Genomic DNA, 22,712 nt, shown 5'->3' with positions numbered 1-22,712 from the left:
GAGAAGGATTCTATTTCTAACAACTGAACAATCCCTCAGATTTGGCAGGTAATCTAAATCTGTCCACTGTTGCATGTATAAGCTATTTCAACACTTCTAGCTCAGTTAATTCAGCTTCTTAACTTAGAAGAACTCATTTGTTCATACAGAGTTTCATTGTACTTATGGTGAAAAGTTCCGTGTATTTCACCCAAAGATCTTAAAATTCAAGATCTTAAAATTCAAGACATTATTTTTTAAGAATATGGTACTTCTGCACCTGGGTGGCTCAGTCGTTAAGCGTCTGCCTTCAGCAGGATCATGATCCCACCCTCCTGGGATCAAGCCCTGCATCAGGCTCCCTGCTTGGCGGGGAGCCCACTTCTCCCTCTCCAGCTCCCCCATGCTTTTCTCTCTGTTATAAATAAATAAAAATCTTAAAAAAAAAAAAGAATATAGTACTTCTATCTAAGTTATTCACTCCTGTGGTAGTTTTCCATCATGTAAAATTCACATTAGGATAGTGAATTGCACAACTGGTAGTAAAAAGAAACAAATTTACTAGGGTGGGGGCATTTTGTGTGCATATGTGTATAAACAGGGATGTTTCTTTCCCCCATTCAGAGAGCACTTGAATAAATGAAATCTATAATTTTTGACACCAGGATGCTTTACCAATATGAGAGTCAAAAGATGATTTTTTTCTTTCAATCACAGATTTGTTATCTGACACTCTCTGTGTCTGTTTTTCAAACTGTAAAGCTAAAATAATAGAGCTCTCATTCAAAGAAATTATTTGTCCCACAATAAATGAATTTTCAGATTAATAAACTCCCTCCAAAATCTATTTAAAGGTATCTAAAATGTTCAACCAATGAGAATGTAGCATTTTGGGGTTGACAAAGTTTTAAATTAAATGGTCGATTCGATAGTTAACAAGTTCATATTACCTGTTGTTAAAATGGAAATGAAGGTAACAGCAATGAAGAATATGACAAAAATAATTTCCATTCTCATTTGGAACCAGCGCAGTGTGGACAGGTACAAGAACCAGTTGGCGGTATGTAAGTTCAGAGCCTTGTGAAATAGAGTTTCGAAGTAAGGTTGACGTCCAAAGGCCCGAAGTGTCCATAGTCCTTTCAAGCTTGTGACAAGATGAGTGAAAATTGGACTCCTGCCTGCAAAATAGTCCCATAGAAAACAATGCAAATGATGTAGTTACATAATGCAAATTCTTACTACCAGGTACCTGAAAAAGGAAGAGTAATCATTCACCAAAATCATTGATTAGATGTCTTTCATACTGGTGCCATACTTTGAATAGTTGTCTTTTTTTAATCTTAAATGAATTAGACTCCTTTGTTACTTGGCCACCATGGATGGGAGCTTATTATAAAATCAATACCATGTTTTATTTATATTTCTTGGCTACCCTAGCTAATCCTAAATTTTAACAATTAATTTATTCTAAATTAATCACTGCTGAGAGAAAATGTTTTTTTTTTTTAAAGACAATTTATTTAAGTTTCTGTGAGTTCAATTAGATAATAATCTCAGTAAAAACACAGTGGGTATTTAACTCTGAAAATGCACCAGCAGCAATGCTATTACTGAAAAATGTGCTTCCCAAATAGCTCAAACAGTGCTCAGGGGGCACACAAAAAGGTAACCCCCAGGGAAAAAGAAAGGGTATCTGAAAAATTTTGTCCAGTGTTGTTTGAGAACCCAGACAAAACTTTAGTAATAGTAGCACTATCATTTTAAAATTTAATTTATATAATTATGTATATTATGTATGAACATCTTACACGCCAGCCCTTCTAAGACCACACACTTGTTTTAAAACCAAAATGAAGTCCCATGGTCATTAACAAACACAATCTATGTGTGCTTTGTAATTTACTGTGTCCTTTTGCATACACCTTCTTATTGTTACATAATGCAAGAGTTTAAAAGCAGGGGAAAAGGTGAGAAAAGTAGGTGAATGATCGAGAATCACAAATAGCCTTTGTGGTCGTTTTCCATGGCGAGCATTGTACGTGCAGCTTCATACCTTCAGATTCCAGTTGCTTGAGTTGCTGTGAGGTGTGGAGGAAGTAGGCCCTCAGTATAACGAAAGCTACTATGACCGGCACTGTTGCTAGGAAGATGTAGGGTTGCAAAGCCGAAACTACTGTCACAGCTCCAATCACAATTAGTAACAACTGCAGGATCAGAGAAAGCACTTGGGTGACTAAATGTTTTCATGTTGCAAAGCATACAAGAGTATGTCAGAGATGTCTTTCTAAAGACCCTTTTCACACTCTGCTCCATTCTTTTTTTTTTTTTTTTTAAGATTTTATTTATTTATTTGATAGAGAGAGAGACATCAAGAGAGGGAACACAAGCAAGTGAAGTGGGAGAGGAAGAAGCAGGCTTCCCAATGGTGCTGGGAGCCCTGCATGGGGCTCAATCCCAGGGCTCGATCCCAAGACCCTGGGATCATGACCTGAGCCAAAGGCAGCCTCTTAAAGACTGAGCCACCCAGGCGCCCCACTCTGTTCCATTCTTAACAAGAGCCAGCTAACTTCCTAGTAGGAAGACAGCCATGTGAACATAGTGTTTTTCATAAGTTCTATCAAAATTCAAAATATTTGTCTGGTTGCTTAGAATAACATTCTGAAGTTTTGAAAACACGGTGTTCTTGGATATCAGTATATTCTCATTTCCCATATGCCTTAAAATGCTGTATGATAAATAATCATAGATGAGTATGATGTTTTTTCCTAGCCTGGTCTTCTTTTAAAATAATGTTTTTTAATTTTGAAATTGTTTTGGCATAAATGTGAAATTTTAGGATTGATTTGTTTAGACAATTTCTGAAAATCAGGCATTCATCTGGGAGCTTTTTGAGTCAGAAAGATCTGGTTTAAGTGAAGGCTTTGTCATTTAGACAAGCTACTTAGTTTTTCCAAACACAGTTGACTCATGTTTAAAGTTTTTAAAAATTATATTTAATACAGTTTACTCCCCTCCCAACACTTCTATTCCCACTCCTCAAAATAATTAGAGATGACCTAAAGACTCAAAAAAAGATTTTTGGGATATGGCTGATTTACTTTTATATGTTGTCAAAATGAACTTAGAGCTTTAGTCAAACCCATCAGAGATATCTCTTTACATTATCCACCAAAACATGGGAGCCCTTGGCAGTCTCAGAAACAAGCTAACCATATTGGCGTTCTTCCAAATCAAGTGAAAAGTTTATATTCTCGTATTTCCACATGACACTAAGTCCATACACTTTTTTTTGTTTTAAATCCATACACTTTAAAAAGAAAAAAAAGTCTGTTAACATTTGCTCCACAATAACCCATGTGAATAAAATACACAATAATGTCACAACAAAGGTTAAAAAAATAAACTTAGGGGCGCCTGGGTGGCTCAGTGGGTTAAAGCCTCTGCCTTCGGCTCAGGTCATGATCCCAGGACCCTGGGATCGAGTCCCACATCTGGCTCTCTGCTCAGCAGGGAGCCTGCTTCCTCCTCTTTCTCTGCCTGCTTCTCTGCCTACTTCTCTGCCTACTTATGATCTCTGTCTGTCAAATAAAGAAATGAAATCTTTAAAAAAATAAAAATAATTTAAAAAATAAACTTATTAGAACATCCATGCGATAATCAGTGAGCCAGTTCTCTACCAATTTCCATGGGTGACACATGCATATTTCTCCATGATGCAGTGAAATGCAGAACATTTTGGAAGACATCAGTGGGGATAAGGGTATAGCTAACAGCTGCATCTTCTTTGAGTGGATTGTTATTTTCATCTAAAACTTCAGATGATGATCTCTCAATGATACCTTTCTAGGGAAAATGCCTCTATGTCTCTAATCAATTCTGCCATACCAGCCCCTCACTCATCAACAAATACTCAGATAAATCTTTACTGGGCCAGTCACTGGCCCAAGTACACATGATGACTCAGTAATCTCAGGACAGTCTTCCTTCTCCATTCTTGCCCTACGAATGCCACCAATACAATGAAAAGGCCCCAAAGACCCTACTTACTTACTTGTAAGACTGACAAGACTGATAAGACTTCATCAATGACAAACCACAGTTTTTTAAACAAAGACATTTATTTTCCAGAAACAGGATCTTTGCAGGGTGGGGAGAAAAATTAAGCTCCAAGCACAATTAACTAGGGAATATGATTTAATTAAAATGGACCATCACATTAAGTACCAGTATGTCTAAAAGACAAAAGCTCTTGCACTGGCGTAATAGAAACATTCAACGACTCCATTAGGATCGGGATCCTTCATTTGCTGTTGACAGTTGTGAACAGCACTGCGTTTGGCTTGTGCTATTTTTACCATATAATTCCAATTTGGTGCTGTTGGATTATAATATTAGTTATAGAAAGTGATGGTTCTGTTTTCATGATTGCTGATAGGCTAGAGATTCTTAGGACTGAAAATGCAACTATGTTACAATAGAATAGGTAGAACTGGGTAGACAGACTACCCAAGATGTCATAGAGAAAAACGAGAAAGGTGGGTACAAGTGGAAATTATGAAACAGTCACAATATAAGTTTCCAGCAATTAGAATGACCCTGAACATAGCTCAAACTAAGACATAAGAGAAAAAGAAGTCTAAACACTGAGAAAAACAATTCTATTCGCTCCATATGAGGCCATCCTTAGGAACTGAGGTCAGAAGCTAATAATTTAGCACTGGGGCTTAACTAAAGGCACTGGTGTAATATATTTGATATTCTCATTACAAAAGACACATTAAATTCTGTTCTAGTTTTTAATTCACAGTGGATAAAAACCCAATCATTTTAGACTAGGTGTATTCATGAGATGACAACAAAATAAATAGAAGGAATTCAAGACAAGATGAAAATATGAACACAGAATTCTAATTCCTAATCATCCTTACCCAAATCCTAAACTTCTTCAGGAAAAAAAATTTTTTTCAACAGACAGTAAAGCCTGCAAGGCACCATCCATTCATGGTTCAAGGAATTAGGCAGCACATTTTCACCCCCTGAAACCAGCTCAAAATCATTCCTGTCACTGAAGGGCACCTACCACTGCCTGGGAAACTAGAGTGGGTAAGAGTGAAGGATCACTCTGAAATCTGCAGTAAGTTAATGAATGGAGATAGATATATAAATAAATGCCCATTTAAAACAAGGTTTTAAGGTTTCTTTGTGTAACAAGAATGTCAACTATATTAAACCAGTGCTTTTAGTTTTGCACACACTGCTAAAATTATTAGCTTCTGACCTCAGCGCCTAAGGATGGCCTGAGCACATGCGTCAATATGGGCCATTTCCAGTATGCTAATGTGAGGCGAAGAAGTTGAGTACTGAAAGTGACCATCATCAGATTTATCTACCTTATTTTATGGGTTAGAAATAGAATCCAGACCTTCCATTTCCACTATACAATGTTCCAATCCAGAAAGCAAATTTACTAGAACATTATTAAATGTTGGAAAAAAAGAGTAAACAGAAACTAATTTTTTAAAGGTATGCCTTATTCTGGGCAAAAATCTGTTCCTGGAATGTTCTGAATTAAATAAATTTCTTTAATATGAACATAATTAATATAACTAGAGAAGCTCACAATCTAGACAAGTTTTTTATAATAAAACTGTGATGAATGGCTGATTTTTTTTTAAGATTTTATTTACTTATTTGACAGAGAGTGAGCAAGCACAAGCAGGGAGAGTAGCAGAGGAAGGGGGAGAAGCTGGCTCCCCACTAAGCAAGGAGCCTGATGCAGGGACTTGATCCAAGGACCCCAGGATCATGACCTGAGCTGAAGGCAGACACTTAACCGACTGAGCCACCCAGGTACCCCGAATGACTGATTTTTTTTTTAAGATTTTATTTATTTATTTGACAGAGAGAGATCACGAGTAGGCAGAGAAGCAGGCAGAGAGAGAGAGAGGGAAGCAGGCTCCCTGCTGAGCAGAGAGCCCGATGCGGGACTCGATCCCAGGACCCTGAGATCATGACCTGAGCCGAAGGCAGCGGCTTAACCCACTGAGCCACCCAGGCGCCCCGCGAATGACTGATTTTTAAATAAAAACAAAACTAACCAGATTTTCCTGCCATTTGGTTATTATATATTATGTTTCATGTGAAGCCCTCTTATAAATAAAATAGGGAAATTAAATAAATAAAAGAGCCCTTCCAAATTACTTGTGAAACCACAACAAATGAATCGAAAAAACATTAGAAGTTGAAGAAAAACTGTTCACATTGCCTTAAACAGAAAGGATCTCAGACCCATTGCCATGTTTCTAAAAAGTGTTAATTTATAAAATAAAGACTAATAAAATATTTTGTCCCACAGTATTTCTGAAGCAAGCTTCACACTGATTCAGAAAATAGTAAACTACTAGAATAAAAAAAAAATTATCGAGGGCCAATTTGTGAATCCTTTTGCAATCATGTCAAGATGTCCATGCTCCAGTTTGTACCTAATTTAATAATACTATATTTGGGACCAGTCCATTACACTCCTAGAATGAGGAACAAATCAACTGCATTTAAAGAAAGACATGGGACATGCTCCTTCAAATGTATGGCCCCAAAGCATCAGTAAAAGAATTCCAGCAGCAATTACTGAGTTATATCTTTAAACAGAGAAACTGAAGGAAATCCAAAATGCTCACGTGGAACAGTTAATATGTTTAATTGTGCCAATCATTGCAGATGAGGCAAACTGACAATCTGGTTTTTCTGCACCTGCCAATGTCAGTTGTGTATACACACAAATGTGGTAGCCCTTATTTTGTTTTACAGGTCTTCTCTATAAATTATTATTATGGGGAAGGGGGAAGAGAGAATGACTCATTATAAGATGGGCTGTAATGTTCCAGCTGTCTCTCCAAGGAGATCATGGAGACTGTGTATTTGCTTGACCTAAGCCACACAGGAAGCTGTTTTCAAACCTGGTCCAATAGCCAAGGTCATTAACTCTCAACATTCCTGCCACTCATAGAGTCCTAATATGCATCCCCTAAGTCACCTTCATCTCCATGTTTTCCTTTTCTTCTCATTCTCACTTTCAGTCAATCATCACACCCCAGGGATACACGCTCAGAGCCAGGCAGCCCTGGCGGCCTCTTCAGATCTGTCACCCAGGGACAGTCCTCACTAGGGCTCTTTCGCCTCTCATCTGCTTGGAAATGTATCCGTTCTTCTGTCCCTGTATTATGGTCCTTACTGTGAGGATGCGGCTAGCCAGTCTGGGCCATTATCCATTATTATTGGATAAGACTGGTTGAAACTGGAGCCCATCAAGGAATAGCTCTTTATTTTTAACATGGGCCCCTTGGAGACAGATGACTTCCATGAAACAGTAATGCCGATTCAAGAATGTCATACTTTGTAGACAGTGATTTGGGGAAAGATGGTCTATTATATCTTTCAAACCATTCCCAAGCACACGGCTATTATATCTAAATGTGGAATTGCCTTAGGTTTGGGTCCAGTAAACAGTTCTGACTTATCACTGAATTTACTAAATTTATGCCCATTTTGAAGACTTTTGATATTGACAGAATTAACACAGTAGATAGGATTTCAACTCTCAAAAGAAAAATAAGCAAGACTAATTTACCTCTTTTTCTAATTGTTTTTAAAAGTATGACAAATGTAAAGACACTTAGTAATTCTTATTTTTACAAACCTGGACGAAGTCAAATATGGTAAGGGGCAGAAGATCATCCAAAATTGCTATGTCTTTGGAGAATCTATTAAGAATACCACCTATAATATAAAGGAAGATAAATTCCACACACACAAAAAAAACAGTAATCTTGAAAAGACAAATAAATATTTGATCAACCTGGATCACAGCAGAAGCATTCAGAACTCAAGTAAGGATCAGCATGTAATAAGATAAATAAGAAATCAGAAAAGTTTAGTGTTGTACAAAGCAACTGTGCTCCACTTACGGTCTCCTACTTTTAAAACTTCATAAAATGCAGACTGAGGTAAGATTCATCCTACTACTACCATCTTACACTTGCAAGCCTGAATTTAATGATAATTTACTAGATATGCTATCACGATTCCCGTATATCTCTATTCCATAACGTGTGGCTCTCCCTCTCCTCTGACTTCTACACCTTTCTGACATACCTAAGCAGAACCCATGGTTACTCTTAATTTCTGCCTGCCTGTTATGTGGACCTTCTTTGTCATGTTCTCTCTTTCCACCCTCTTTACTGGCAATCTAAGCTTTAGCCTGTCTTCTGAATTCCAGACTCATGTTTATAAATCTGATAATGTTTCCCTTCAATGAACAAAAAATATATATGTAGTGTGTACTATGTGCCAGGCATAATGCTAGGCACTGAGATAACAGGTGAATAAGCCATGCTCCTTGCCCTTAAGGAATTCATTGTCTAGGTGCAGTTAAAGACACAATTAGATAAGACATCATACAGTACAAAGAAAGTGATATTGAATCTTATCTTACTGAATCTTATCATCCAACCCCCTCATTATCTGCATGATAAAGTCCAAAATTCATATTTTAATATTTAATGCCACCCAAAGTAAGTTCCCCATAATCTCTCATATTTACCGTTTTTTTTTTTTTTTTTTTTTTTTGGTGAGAACATTTAAGTTTTATTCTCTTAGTAAATTTCAGTTATATTACATAGTGTTTTTAATTATAGTCAACATATTATAGATTAACTCCTCAGACCTTATTTATCTTACAGGGCAAGTTTTTGCCCTTTTACCAACCTCTATAGTGGTGTCAAAAAATATTTTAAAAATATGTTCAGGATTTATTCTTCCACTTCCACCAAAAGAAAGAAAGAAAGAAAAAAAAAAAAAAAAAGAAAACCTTAGAGCAAATTTATTTGATCGTCTTTCAACAGTTACATGAAACTAGATTATTCTACCTCATCAAAAGACTTCATTTAAAAGAATTTTATATTTTCCTTGGTCACTTCAAATCTTTTCTTTTAAATAATACTATACATTGACAATAAGATACCTGAAAATGGGGCTAGACCAAATATCTGAATCGAGAAGGACAACTAACCCAGAAGGCCTGTTTCTGTTGCTACACTCCCATCAGCAACATGTTTAGCTAAGACAGAAACACGAGGAGCAGCAATGTCTGATAGCCTACATCATCTAAGAAATGTGTGTGCCAGTCAGAAGGAAGATGCTTCCATCAAAAGTCAATGTTGCTGCTAAAAAACCAATGAAATCATAGGACCTTTTGATTGTGGATCAGCAGTATCATTTTGTATACCTACTCAAATACCTGCTTTCAACACGTTGAGGGTTGACATAGGTGCCTGAAGAACAGCATGTAACATTTTGTGGTGTAAAATTTTCGACACTGTGATTAGAGTATGCACCAGTGGTAAACCTCTGAAGAATCCCAGTGCAAGCAAAGTGTCTGCTACTCCCACATAAATATAAAACACATAATATGTGCTGGTACTGGTGAAGATCACTGTGTAACTGCTATTCATGCTCTGAGTACTATTCCCTTTGTCTTGAGAAGCTGTACTGCAAAGCAAAAACAAATCATTACTTGGCATTCAAACTCACCCACTGCATTTCCAATACATGTAGATAAAACTGAACTTGAGTCTGAAGAAACACACATATTTCATTAGCATGCGTTATTGCCTTTGATCTCAAGGACTTACTACTGCAATGAAGTAGAGTACATTTTTTCACCACTGAAACATAAAATTGACCATTACTAATCAGTCTGAGGAAATACTAAATATAAAATGCCCCTTTCAAGATCTGTATTGCATTTTATGGAAGCTAAACATAGCTAAGTCCTTTGGAAACTGGCAAACAGCTGCCCAAACTGCGTATGCTCACAATTTACACAAGAGAACTTAATTTTCCATTTTTATAGTACTATGGGGAAAGGAAGTACCATGGATATTACAATATTTAATAAGACCCATAGAATCAATAGACCAAAATACAATCTGCAATAAGATATGGAATACTCACTTTTTAAGTAGCCACAACACAACCAGAGAAATAGCCACCTGGAATAAAACAATACACACTTGATTTTCTTTCAACGTCTCTATCTATTCCTCCTGTATCCACCTCTAATGCCACCACCACCAATAGCAAAATACACACAATCTCATTTTCCTTTGCTTTGCTTTCCTGCGTCTAGCAGCTGCAATAATTGTTCTAGAAATTATTATTTGTGGTGATAACATGTTAAGTTAATAGAATTCAAATTTTACTGTATTAAATACTTTGCCTTTTCTCTCCATCATTCAACAGGAACTATTCATGGAATCTCGCAGAGGAGCTAAGATTATAGTAAAATTATTTAAATAATAAACTTTGTTCCTTCTAAAGAGACTAATAACCTACTGGCAGATCATTTATTTAGTTAGTTGTCATAAATAATTTCATTTATTGCAATGGATGAGGGACTAATTCTTATGAAACCAATTATTGGAAAATATATAAATATTTATGAAAATTAATTAAAAGTCTCAAGAGTGCATCCAAAATATTTCAAGAATTATAAAACTCAACATCCCCAGAACAAAAAATCCCATTTAAAAATCACCAGAAGATATGAATAGACATCCTGCTGGCCAACAGACACTCGAAAAGATGTTCATCATCATTTATCATCAGGGAAATGTAAATCAAAACCACAATGAGATTTTACCTCACACCTATCAGAATGGCTAAAATCAGTAACACAAGAAATAATAGGTGTTGGCGAGGATGTGGAGAAAAAGGAAGCCTCGCGCACTGTTGGTGGGAATGCAAACTGGGAATGCAAACAGCCACTGTGGGAAACAGTATAGAGGTTCCTGAAAAAGTTAAAAATAGAACTACCCTACGATCCATCGATTGCCCTACTGGATATTTATGCAAAGAATACAAAAACCCTGATTCAAAGGAATACATGCACCCATATGATTATAGCAGTGTTATATATAATGGCCAAGATATGGAAGCTGCTCAAGTGTCCACTGACTGATGAATGGATAAAGAAGATGTGGTGTACACACACACACACACACACACACACACACACACACACACACACACAGGGAATATTATTTAGTCATAAAAAAGAATGAAATCTTGCCATTTGCAATGACATGGAAGGAACCAGAGAGTATAATGCTAAGTGAAGTTAGTCAGAGAAAGACAAATACCATAGGATTTCACTCATTTGTGGAATTTAAGAAACAAAACAAATGAGCAAAGGGGAAAAAAGGAGAGAAACAAACCAAGAAACAGACTCTTAACTACAGAGAACAAACCAACGGTTACCAGAGGGGAGGCGGATGGGGAGATGGATGAAATAGGTGATGGGGATTAAGGAGTGTACTTGTGATAAACACTGGATGATTAAGATAAAAACTTAAAAACAAACAAATTAAAATTAGAAAAAGATCATTCATCCAAAAAAAAGTCTCAACAGTATGAAAATTCAGTTTATTATAAATTCAGTTTGTATAAAGACAAAACATCCACTTTAGGTGAAAATATACACTAACTAGTACTACTCAGACTTTCCCAAGGTGGAAGCTTTTGTCTAAGGAATAAATATTCTATATCATAACTGAAAAAATAAAATTATTTTAACAACTGTGATGTTTTTAGTTCCTTCAATATTTAAGAGATCTGCACTCAGTTCTATTTCAATTTGCTATTCTATTCTCCTAAACCCTCTGGACAATCTTCTGCTAATGCCATCACAATTGTGATACTAGAAATGACCATGATTATACAATTCTCCCAAATCTAACTTTACCAAAGACCTAATAACAAAAAACCAAGAAACTGTGAGTAAAATTATCTGAAAATTAATACTACATAAAAATTAATAGAGAAGAAACAAATATACTTGGTATAAGAAGTCTCAAGTGTTCTTTCATACTCAAAGTATCTAACAGTACTATATAAAAATGTATAGAGAACATTTGGGATTAACTAAGAAATTATGCTATAAGGTTCTGTATTTTAAAGAGGTGTACAGGGTGCCTGGGTGGCGCAGTCAGTTAAGCATCTGCCTTTGGCTCAGGTCATGACCCCAGGGTCCTGGGATCCAGCCCCCACATCAGGCTCCCTCCCTCTCTCCTCCCAACTCGTGCTCTCTCTCTCTCATTATCTCTGTCACTACCTCTATCTCCCTCTCAAATAAATAAATAAAATTGTTTAAAAAAAAAAGAGGTGTATAAGTTGTAGTTTAATTCACATTATCAGTATAATAATGAAACATCTAATGTTACCATCTTACTTTCTTACTTTTTTCATTGTACAGATAGTCTCCATGCATTGCATTAGTAAAGAAGAGAAAAAAATAATTCCTGTTTCCTTGAAATTTAAGAAAATTCAAATTGAAAAGAAAAAAGGCAATAATCTGTCTATTTCAAAAGTCTGTGTTCCAGTACAAATGCTTTCCTATTTCCTAAGACTAATAAAATCACTCAAGAACCTAGGTAAGGGTATACTTCTGAGTCTCTCTTTGGTTATTATAGCCCCTCTTTGTTCCAATTAAAGAAATACTGACACTCCAATTAAAGGAGTGTCAATATTTCTGGCATTGCCAACATTCTTGGGATAAGAATAAATCCCAGAAACAAATACTTTATAATATTTAGTGATGAACAATAAAGAAAGCAGTTTTCCAAAGAACTGGTCTAGTCAACATAATATAAAGTTATTTCCTGGCTGTTGTGAATAGAGACCACTAGTAGATAGAGACACAGAACTTCCACCGCAAACTACCTTTGTTTACTGAAACAAAAACACTTCCAAGGACTTGATATAATGATATAAGTACAAATATTTGGGGCATAATAGAAATAATTGATTAAGCAAGTTCTATCATTTCATTTCAAAATGTTTCAAAGTTCATGCAGCTTATGATAGAGTGAGAGTCGATAAAAAGGAAAAGCAAAATGCCTGTATTATTTTTTTTTGAGGGATTTAAACTTCAATCCGTATTACCTAGGAAACAGTATAGTCTAAATCAGCAATGCCCAAAAGAAATTTCTACATTGATTTCTACTATATCTGCATTGTTCAATTTTGTTGCCACTTATCACATGGGAAACTTGATCACTGGAAATGTGGCTAGTATATGCGACCGAGAAACTGAATTTTAAATTTCATTTTATTTTACTTAATTTCATTTAAAATTTATATACTGCTGGTGGCTACTGCACTGGACAATGCATGTATAGATTATAATAATTATAGGGCTGCAGACAGTATTTATTACATATCCATGTAATAATCCGATGATGGTATCTCTGCACTCAAAATCTGATGATGGCATCTCTGAGGACTGCTCCATGGATTATCAAGATGATGATTCATGAACTGTGCAAATGACCCCAAGATGAAAAAGAAGTAGCTAGTACTGGGGCCCCTGGGTGGCTCAGCTCGTTGAGCATCTAACTTGTCATGATCTCAGGGTTGTGGGGCTGAGTCTGCCTCAGGCTCTGTGCTCAGTGGGGAGTCTGTTTGAGATTCCCTCTCTCCCTCTCCCCCAACAATGCTCTTTCTCTCTCTCTCTGAAATAAGTAAATAAATCTTAAAAAAAAAAACAACACACATTTGAAAAAGCAGATTACATGTCATGTAATGTAGGGTAAAGTTAAAGAATCCAAATCAATTTATTCTACAAGTTTTTAGATACACAGGATTCAGATCTACTCCTAAATCACACAATGAGATCTGTACGTAAATGAATACCTATTAAAATACAACTGTTATTCTGAGTTGTTACCAAAGGAGCACAGCATTATAAGTGTTCAGCTAACATAATGCACATCAGTACATTAGTGCATCCCACCCGTGAGTTCTATTTTGTTCACGATCGATACAGCACACACTATAAACACAGAATTGTATAATACGTTGAAAGAAATATGCGTTGAAGGAGTAAATGGCTGCATGAATGGCAGGCAGTAGTGGCAAAGTGACACCTTTTCAGATCATGCCCCCAAAATAGATCCATGCTAGTAAAGCTGCATTAAAAGGATTATTATTAATCAGTTACAGAAGTACTATAGGAGTATATTACATGTCTATTTTACTAGTAATATAAGGCTACTCAAGGCTTCCTTCTTAACAAAGAGAAGATAAATCATAAAAGAAGAGGATACAGCAGTACTCTGACACATTTCTTAAAAATTACAGAATGAAGGGGCACCTGGGTGGCTCAATGGGTTAAAGCCTCTGCCTTCAGCTCAGGTCATGATCCCTGTGTCCTGGGATCGAGCCCCGCATTGGGCTCTCTGCTCAGTGGACAGCCTACTTCCTCCTCTCTCTCTCTCTGCCTGCCTCTCTGCCTACTTGTGATCTCTGTCAAATAAATAAATAAAATCTTAAAAGAAAAAAAATTACAGAATGAAAATACTAAGCTTAGGATCTTAAGATACTCCGGTCAACAATACCCTCTGGTTATTATAAGAAGAAACAGGAAACTGTTTCCTACTCTTCTTTGTATTTCTCTACCTAGTCAGTGAGGACTGTCAAGCAGAAGCACTAGAAAGCCCAATATGATAGAAATCTTACAGCCTGGGGTACCTGGGTGGCTCAGTTAGTTAAGTGGTTGCCTACCACCCAGGTCATGATCCCAAGGTCCAGGGATTCAGCCCCATGTCGGGCTCCTTGCTCATCGGGCAGTCTGCTTCTCCCCCCCCCTCTCTCCCACTGCCCTCCCCCCACTCATCCCCTCTCTGCCTCTTTGTCTCTCAAGTAAATAAATAAAATCTTTAAAAAAGAAAGAAATTTTATAGCCTATGTCCCTGGTGCTAATATCAAAGAACTTACAGAAAATATTGCTTTGCAGTAGAAAAAAATCATATAAAAATATAAAGGTAGACTGACTCTCTTATCAAAATAACACATTAATGATATGTGATAACAAACTGCATAAATCAAACTAATTTTTTCAGTTTCATGCTTTGAAGAAATAAGAAAGGGAAACATTTGGAACCAACTCTATAAAATCATAAAATCTAAATTGAAGTATGGCACCTATGAAAACTAAAAATGGATAAATTACTGTCATCAAGGAAGAAATGTATCTTAACCTTTCTTCAGGTTTTCTGATCATGATGAGTATGAGGCTCTAAACAAGGTTTAAAAGAACTAAGCTATCTTCTGGGGTTAGTACCTGCACCATGATGCATACTGAAGAGATTATGTCAATGGTAATGAGAAAGGGGCACACTGGTATTAAGAGGGAAGTTTAATCTAAAAGAAGAACCATGTAAATTTTGACTCAAAGAAGGTGACGTAATTGTAAACATCAGTGTTTAGCTATATAGCATGCACATCATTAAAACAATTGTTGTTTGTCTACTATCACACCAAGGTTTGTTAATCAAAATTTTGACAGCCACTTTATTGGCAATGCCCCCAGGATATTGGCCAAAAAAACCTCACCATAGTATATCATTTATTGCCTAGAAAATGGCATTATCAATGTCTTTGGTCCATTAAAAAGACATTTTTTTCTGGCAATAACCGGGAGGGCTCCACTAATCATTTACATTCTCTCTTGTAATTTAGTTTCTAACTTAAAGACAAAGGGTCACTGTCTTCATGATTAAATGAGCTAGTAATATTGTATGCAAGTACAGCAGCACAATGCTCAATCACTAATTAGTTAATTAATTATACACCATTTTGAAAGGAGCATTAAGTTAAACTCTACGGAGCTGGATAGGACAAAGATCCCGTAACATAACATACATCATCACCATATTCAGAGAGGACCATTTTTTTCTTACGTAACTCTATAAATTTGGGACAACCAAGAAATGTGACCTTCCAGTGCAGAGATTTAAATCATTAACAGTTACAAAGGGCTGGTTTGAGATTAAATGTGACACAAGACTAGGTTTCATTCACATTAGTGCTGGTCATTTGGCATGACTAGCAGAGATTAATGAGGTAAATTTAAAATACATTTCAAAGCAATTTTTGATTCATGCAAGAGTGTCAAATTACCCAACCCCGTATTTTTATTAAAGTATAAAAGGGATTATTGAAACTTTCCTTATATCTCAGTTATGGACTTGCCCACCTCAGACTATCTTGAGCTTTATAATAACGTATGACATTAAGGATGTCAATGAGAGCAGCAACCAGCATTGCTCACCATGTGCCAAGCCCTACATTAAGTGCTTTACAGCCATGATGTGTCTTAACTCACAAACATGACCTAGGAAGTTGGTACTATTACAATCTCCATTTTGTAGATGAGGATATTGAGGCTCAGAGTGATTAACTACCTTGCTCCATTTCAGAGTGTTAACAAGACAGACTGAGGTCACGGCCAAGTGCATGCAATACCAGAGTCGGGACTGTACTACACAACAACTCACAGCAAACCTCCATCTGGTGTCTTAATTTACAAAAGAAGAGATATCACCAGAACTCAAGGAATAAATGGAAACGGATGGTTTATCAGTAAAAAAAGTATCTACAACTTTTTGTTATATATATACCTTTTGATATTTAGTTGATCAGGGAGAAGCGTTGATATTCTATGTGGACCTCATTACTGAGGTTAGAAACATCCCAACAATAGGAAAACACCTGTAGCTATAAGATTGGTTTTCGGTTACATATACATTTACACTGTCTCAGGAGAGGCAGTTCTTTACCTCGGTCATTTCTTCCCTGAAAGCAGTATGGGACTTCATAGATTTAGCTTGTATATTAGGGCGTATCCAGCGGTGACCCCTGGGAAAAATATCTAGGGCAACTAGTCATTCACAGGCTGAATCCAACCCACATGTGTGTTTGTTGAACTCACTTAGCGCTCATTTGCTTGTTTTTATTTAATCAACTATCTACATTTAAAAAATGGGAAGACTTCACAGAAAAAAAAATCTGGATTTCTATCTTATCTCAATAAACAAAAAGATTTAGCAAAACTGATCCCAGCTTCCCTCACAGCAAGTCCTTGGCTGGTGCCGCGTTTCCCATGGCCCCATCAGACAACTGGAGGGCAAATGCTCTCCATTCAGCCTCCAAGCCACTTCACCCACAGACATTCTCTGCCAGGCTCCTTCTGGCATTTTGATGGCTTCTCCTCATCTAGAGAGAAGCTTCAGCCACCATCTAGCTTCAAGAATGTCTTACATGGTTGTGTACTGCACTTGCAGCCCCTACTATGCTCTTGGCACTTCCCTCCCTTGTTATTTTAATCTGGTGATGCAACAGACAGCAAGGGTGTAACAAAGACCAAGATGGTGCCACCAAAGAGAGATAAATTCTATAAGCAAGGAGATGATGTGGCTCTCTGAAAGGATTACTTAAAATGGTTACTAAGCCATTAATACATATTTATTTCAATTTGTGAAGATAGTCATTTAAAGATGGTGATTCATTACTTGCATATTCAATAACGCAATAGGTATAGTCAAGTGAACTTAAAATTGAGTAAAGAATAATTTTCACTCTTTAATTTCAATCCATATAAAGGCATTCTACTTAGAGGTTTTGAACCTCTCTACTAAAAGCTCTTCAACTAGATGACTTAAATATATTTTATATGCTATATATGAAACTATACATATCATTATATAATGTAAAATTATAAATATACACAAATATTTATATCTACGTGTAGATAGGTACACATTATATATGCATATAAATGTATATATCCTTCTTATCTCTTCTTAATGTAACTTTAAATCACAGTAATATTTTACAACAGAAAATTCTTACCTCAGCCAGAAAAATAACTAAGCACCAAATTAGCACAAAAACTAAGCTCTTGTGGATAGTAACATATCGAAGGTATGTGTTCCATGTCGTCACTGGTGGTATGCTTTCAACATCGTCAAAAAAGCACTCCTAACAAAGAGAATCATGGTTATCACAGGGCGAAAACAGAGTTTCACACCACCATTGTGGTTTTATTTGGAATGAATATGTGGAAATAAAGGAACACTGGTATTTGAAGCTAATAAGTTTCATTAAATATGAACCATTATGAATGACCTGTGTGATGTCACTCTATAGCTACTATAATGTCCACTAGAAGAACACAACTTTTTGAAAAATGAGAAATGCTGGAATTTTTCAAAATTCTGGAAGTCACTGATGATACAACTGTATTGATTTTAGACAACTTTTACCATTTTAATGTTCAACAGTGACGTCACACCTTTTATCAAATAAATAGTACCATCAAGCTGAAGTTGCCTAGAACTCTCCTTGATTTAACCCATTTCTTCAAGGCTCTGTGGACAAATATCGTTTGGAATTTTGCTGGCTACAGAGGTTTGCCTAGAGAAGCAAAGGCCAGCTGATGTCTGTATGTTCCTCAGGAGCTGGGATTATCTCTCTTTTTTTTTTTTTTTTTTTTTTAAAGATTTTATTTATTTGACAGAGAGAGGGAGAGAGATCACAAGTAGGCAGAGAGGCAGGCAGAGAGAGAGGAGGAAGCAGGCTCCCTGCTGAGCAGAGAGCCCCATGTGGGGCTCGATCCCAGGACTCCGAGATCATGACCTGAGCCGAAAGCAGCGGCCTAACCCACTGAGCCACCCAGGCTCCCCTGGGATTATCTCTCTTTCCAGATATGACTTAAGTTATATAATTCTAATCTTCAGCATATTTCCCTGAAGTTTTTATCTGTCCTTTGGTAGATGTGTTTCCAAAATCTGAAAAAGAGCAAGCCCAGATATTCCCAAGGGAAAAGATACTTTTGTTTTCTTACGAAGTCAACAAAATCCATAAAAGCAGCCTCAGAAACTCAGAGAGTTTCTGTGAAATTGGAATACAGCACACCGATTCAAAGTAAAAATTTCTAGAAGTGAACAAGCCTGGATTTGAATCTGAACTCCACCACTGACTTCCTAGGAGCTGTCTGAATTTAGGCAGCTGGACTTCTCCAAACATTAGGTTTTTTTGTCTGTAAACGAGGATAAGGATACATATCTCCTGGGATAGTGGCGAGGACTAAATCTATACTGCCTGGCACAGAAGCAATCAGTAAATACTAACTGTTATCAGTTAAAGAGATCATTCTTTACAATGAAATTCATAGTTCTGGTTTGAGAGATTTCATTCGGATTGAAATTAAAACCATACAGATAAACCATCCCTTAGGAACCCTTCGTAAAATTGTAGAAATACTGAAATCATGCATTTTAGAAATCATCTGTTCTGTTCTCTCATTTTACAGAGCAGGAAATTTGAGTCCAAAGATGTCAAATGACTTGTGCCTTGCCAAAGGTCATACTACTCTTAAATGATCTATGCTATTAAAACAGGTCAATTCATTACAATGCTGCCCAATTCATGCAAGGCGCTTGAGGAACTTTTCTAGCAAAAACAAAAACAAAACAAAAAAACAAAAACCACAATAAACAAAAACCCTCCCCTTTTATGTTGCCTCCTATTTGAAGAAAAAAAGCATTTTAATTCTTCAAAACTTGATATAGAAGACTTTCTATCTGAAGGTTGGCACTAACATACATTGCATTTCATATAACTTCTTTAAGAGAAACCTGTCCAGAAAGCCACCTTATAAAGCAAATTTAAAAGATAAAAAGAAGGGGTGCCTGGGTGGCTCAGTGGGTTAAGCTGCTGCCTTTGGCTCAGGTCATGATCTCAGGGTCCTGGGATCGAGGCCCACATCGGGCTCTCTGCTCAGCAGGGAGCCTGCTTCCCTCTCTCTCTCTCTCTGCCTGCCTCTCCATCTACTTGTGATCTCTCTCTGTCAAATAAATAAATAAAATCTTTAAAAAAAAAAATAAAAGATAAAAAGAAGCCCACACAAATGTATAACCGAGACACTAGATGCTTATATACCTTACACAGGTCACCTCCATACCAAATACCCCTTGGCCTCTAACTGAAGCTGCTATTTGTTTATATATTTATTTATACTCCACTTCTTTCCACAGAGGTTTTAAGGTGGTAACAAAGCAGATTTATAATAATTTATAATTTACTAAATTTATAATAATTATTATCACTGCCCCTACTCAAGGACCCAACACTAGCCCTTTCAATACATTTTACGGGAAGAGATATATCTGTTGCCAAAGGAAATCGTTTATTCTTGTACATTTTGAAGTTGCTTATATAATTCGTGGACTCCGGACTTTCTGGCTCTTAAAATAATCCTCATCTTCAGCCCATAATTTGAGTAAGTTTTATATCATATTATAGACTGTATTTCACTCAGTTGCACTCAGTGACAAACACAAAACCACTGATCGTTTACACATACCTTTAAATCTTCTTCATTAATTTCCTCACTGATTTCCAAGCCACTATCTTGAGATAACCGTCTTGAATATATATCCATTTCAGTTAAGTTTGCCTGAGGTGCCAGCGACATTTTACGTGTGGATGAGGCTGTCCTTCCGTGAAAGCTTTGACCTTGGTTCCCTGGGGAGCACGTCATCAGATTCAGAACAGACTGCCTTCGTTGTCTCTGCAACATGGAGCCAGTGTTGATCATGTTGCTTCGAGGCAGGATGGCCTCGCCTTGCTCAGCACCATCAGGAACCAAGGACAGCCTTCTCTCTAAAGGCTCATCGGAATCTTCTTCAATGCCATTCATTTGTAATGGAGTCTTCTGTACAACTGAAAATTTTCTGATAGAATTCATTGGATTAAGAATAGAGTTCTTCCTTTTTTCACTAAACTCTCCAGTCTGTTTAAAAGATTGCTTTTTTGTTTCATTCCAGGAGACAGCTGCATCTCCTTCTAATGAAAAACGCCGTAAAGTCTCAGTTATGATTGAATTTCTTCTTTCTGCACTAAACTGGTCAAAAGAATCATATCCCATGAGCTTTGAGCTGAAGTCGGGCCGTAGATTTTGTAATTCAGAAAATGTCCCATAAAAATAGCAGCTACCTTCATGTAAAATTAATATTTTGTCAGCTTTCTTTAAATGTTCCATTTTAGAAGTGACCAAAATCCTAGTTTTGTTAGCCATCAATTTACAGACACAGCTTTAAGAATATAAAAAGATATAAACAAGATATCAATTATATAAATACTTTATTACAAGTCTTTGTATTATATTCTAACATTTTATTAATGTATTCTTGTGTAAAACGGCTATCATACAGTCATTATTATACTTAAAATAATTCTAAAAGTAAATAATAGCAATTAATTTGGTACCTCTTGAATTAGTACAGCATGAACTATATTATTACTGAACTATTACAGTATAATATACCCTAAAGTTGAGTGTTTAACAGATCTAGAGTGAAATTAAAATCTGATATTAGATAAATGTTGGATTTGAGCAAATTGGTTATCCTCTGGGTCTTGGTTTGTTCATCTAAAAAATGAGAGAACTGGGCGCCTGGGTGGCTCAGTGGGTTAAGCCGCTGCCTTTGGCTCGGGTCATGATCTCAGGGTCCTGGGATCGAGTCCCACATCGGGCTCTCTGCTCAGCAAGAAGCCTGCTTCCCTCTCTCTCTGCCTGCCTCTCCGTCTGCTTGTGATCTCTCTCTGTCAAATAAATTAAAAAAAAAAAAAAAAAAAGAGGCCAGAGGGTCTTTAAAAAAAAAAATAAAAAAAATAAAAATAAAAAATGAGAGAACTGTCAGTAACCTTTCAAGATCCCTGGGGGTCTATATTTCTGTGTCCTTTCAGATGTCAGAGCTTTCACATTCTTTACATTTTCTATTAATTTCCTTTTACATTTTAAGTTGGCTACAAATTTAGTTCTCAAGAGATAATATCAAGACTAATCTGATTTATTAAAAAATAATAATAAACCTGAGAATTGAATAATAAATTTGACCCTCCTCTAACAAAATTTCCTTTTAGTATAAAAGTAAATCCTGACTAGAACCATCTAAGGAGACCAGTTTCTTTTTGTTTTGACATTAAGACATCATATATTGTATAGAAAGAGGCATCATTCTAGAGGCACCTCGGTCACTCAGTCAGACTTGATCTGTCTTCAGATCAGGTGACAATCCCAGGGTCCTGGGATCTAGCCTTGTTTTGGGCTCCCTGCTCAGTGGGGAGTCTGCTACTCCTCTTCTTCCTGCCCCTCTCCCCCATGCTCATCCCAGCTTCTCTAAAATAAAATATAAACAAAATAAATAAAATCTTGAAAGAAAGAAAGAAGTTATACAAGATTATACTTTAACATACTAATATAGCTAACAAAGTTTATATTAGTAAGAAGTTACTTATCACACTCATAAGATTGTAAAATCTTAGGTATTAAATTTAAATTCCAGGAAAGGTGTTCTAGGGGTAATCAAACCATTTTATACATACACACACCTCTATATCCTTATTGCTTAAAATACTTATTTCAGAAGAGTATTGTAATAATTCTCCTAACAAACTACTTTAGAGTTCATGAAATCATTTTGAAGCTGAAATCAAGTCATATAACAAACTGCTCCTCTTAGGAATTTTACGTATGCTGAATCCCAGTGGGAGCTCCCATGAAATATAAGTCCCTAGTTTCGTGTGACTAAGGAAGAAATTCTGTAGGAGGTATCAAGGTAGATGAAGAGTCTGAGCATTAAAACATTCAGCTTGTTTAGTTTCTTAAGAAATATCCTATTTAAGGAGAAGATAGACTAAAACACTAACACAGAAAAGTAAAAACATTAAGTACAATAACCAATTAAAATAACAGATGCCATAAGGTAATAATAATGCAAAAACTACATAGATAATGATTTTTGTAACAATAGCAATGGAAGAAATTGGTT

General features: G+C 36.3%; 1 protein-coding gene across 5 annotated transcripts in view; it reads right to left on the bottom strand.

Annotated features, from left to right (window-relative positions):
* Nucleotides 1-22,712, bottom strand: part of CFTR (CF transmembrane conductance regulator) — a 166,767-nt gene that overhangs the window by 51,640 nt on the left and 92,415 nt on the right. For 3 of the 5 annotated variants that reach the window (XM_047695523.1, XM_047695520.1, XM_047695521.1), the window contains exons 14-20: nt 20,243-20,972; nt 17,728-17,856; nt 9,991-10,028; nt 9,275-9,525; nt 7,676-7,755; nt 2,033-2,183; nt 930-1,157 (exon numbers count right to left, since the gene is read on the bottom strand). In XM_047695523.1, the coding sequence (XP_047551479.1) occupies nt 930-1,157; nt 2,033-2,183; nt 7,676-7,755; nt 9,275-9,525; nt 9,991-10,028; nt 17,728-17,856; nt 20,243-20,972 (1,607 nt within the window). The remainder of the gene's footprint in view (nt 1-929; nt 1,158-2,032; nt 2,184-7,675; nt 7,756-9,274; nt 9,526-9,990; nt 10,029-17,727; nt 17,857-20,242; nt 20,973-22,712) is intronic. The other 2 variants (XM_047695524.1, XM_047695522.1) reach the window with 2 other exon arrangements.

The sequence above is a fragment of the Lutra lutra genome, chromosome 11 (genome assembly GCF_902655055.1).
Source record: "Lutra lutra chromosome 11, mLutLut1.2, whole genome shotgun sequence".
NCBI classification, from domain to species: Eukaryota; Metazoa; Chordata; class Mammalia; order Carnivora; family Mustelidae; genus Lutra; species Lutra lutra.
The sequence above is the reverse complement of the archived record's forward strand: the minus strand, read 5'-3'. Positions and strand labels throughout refer to the sequence as shown.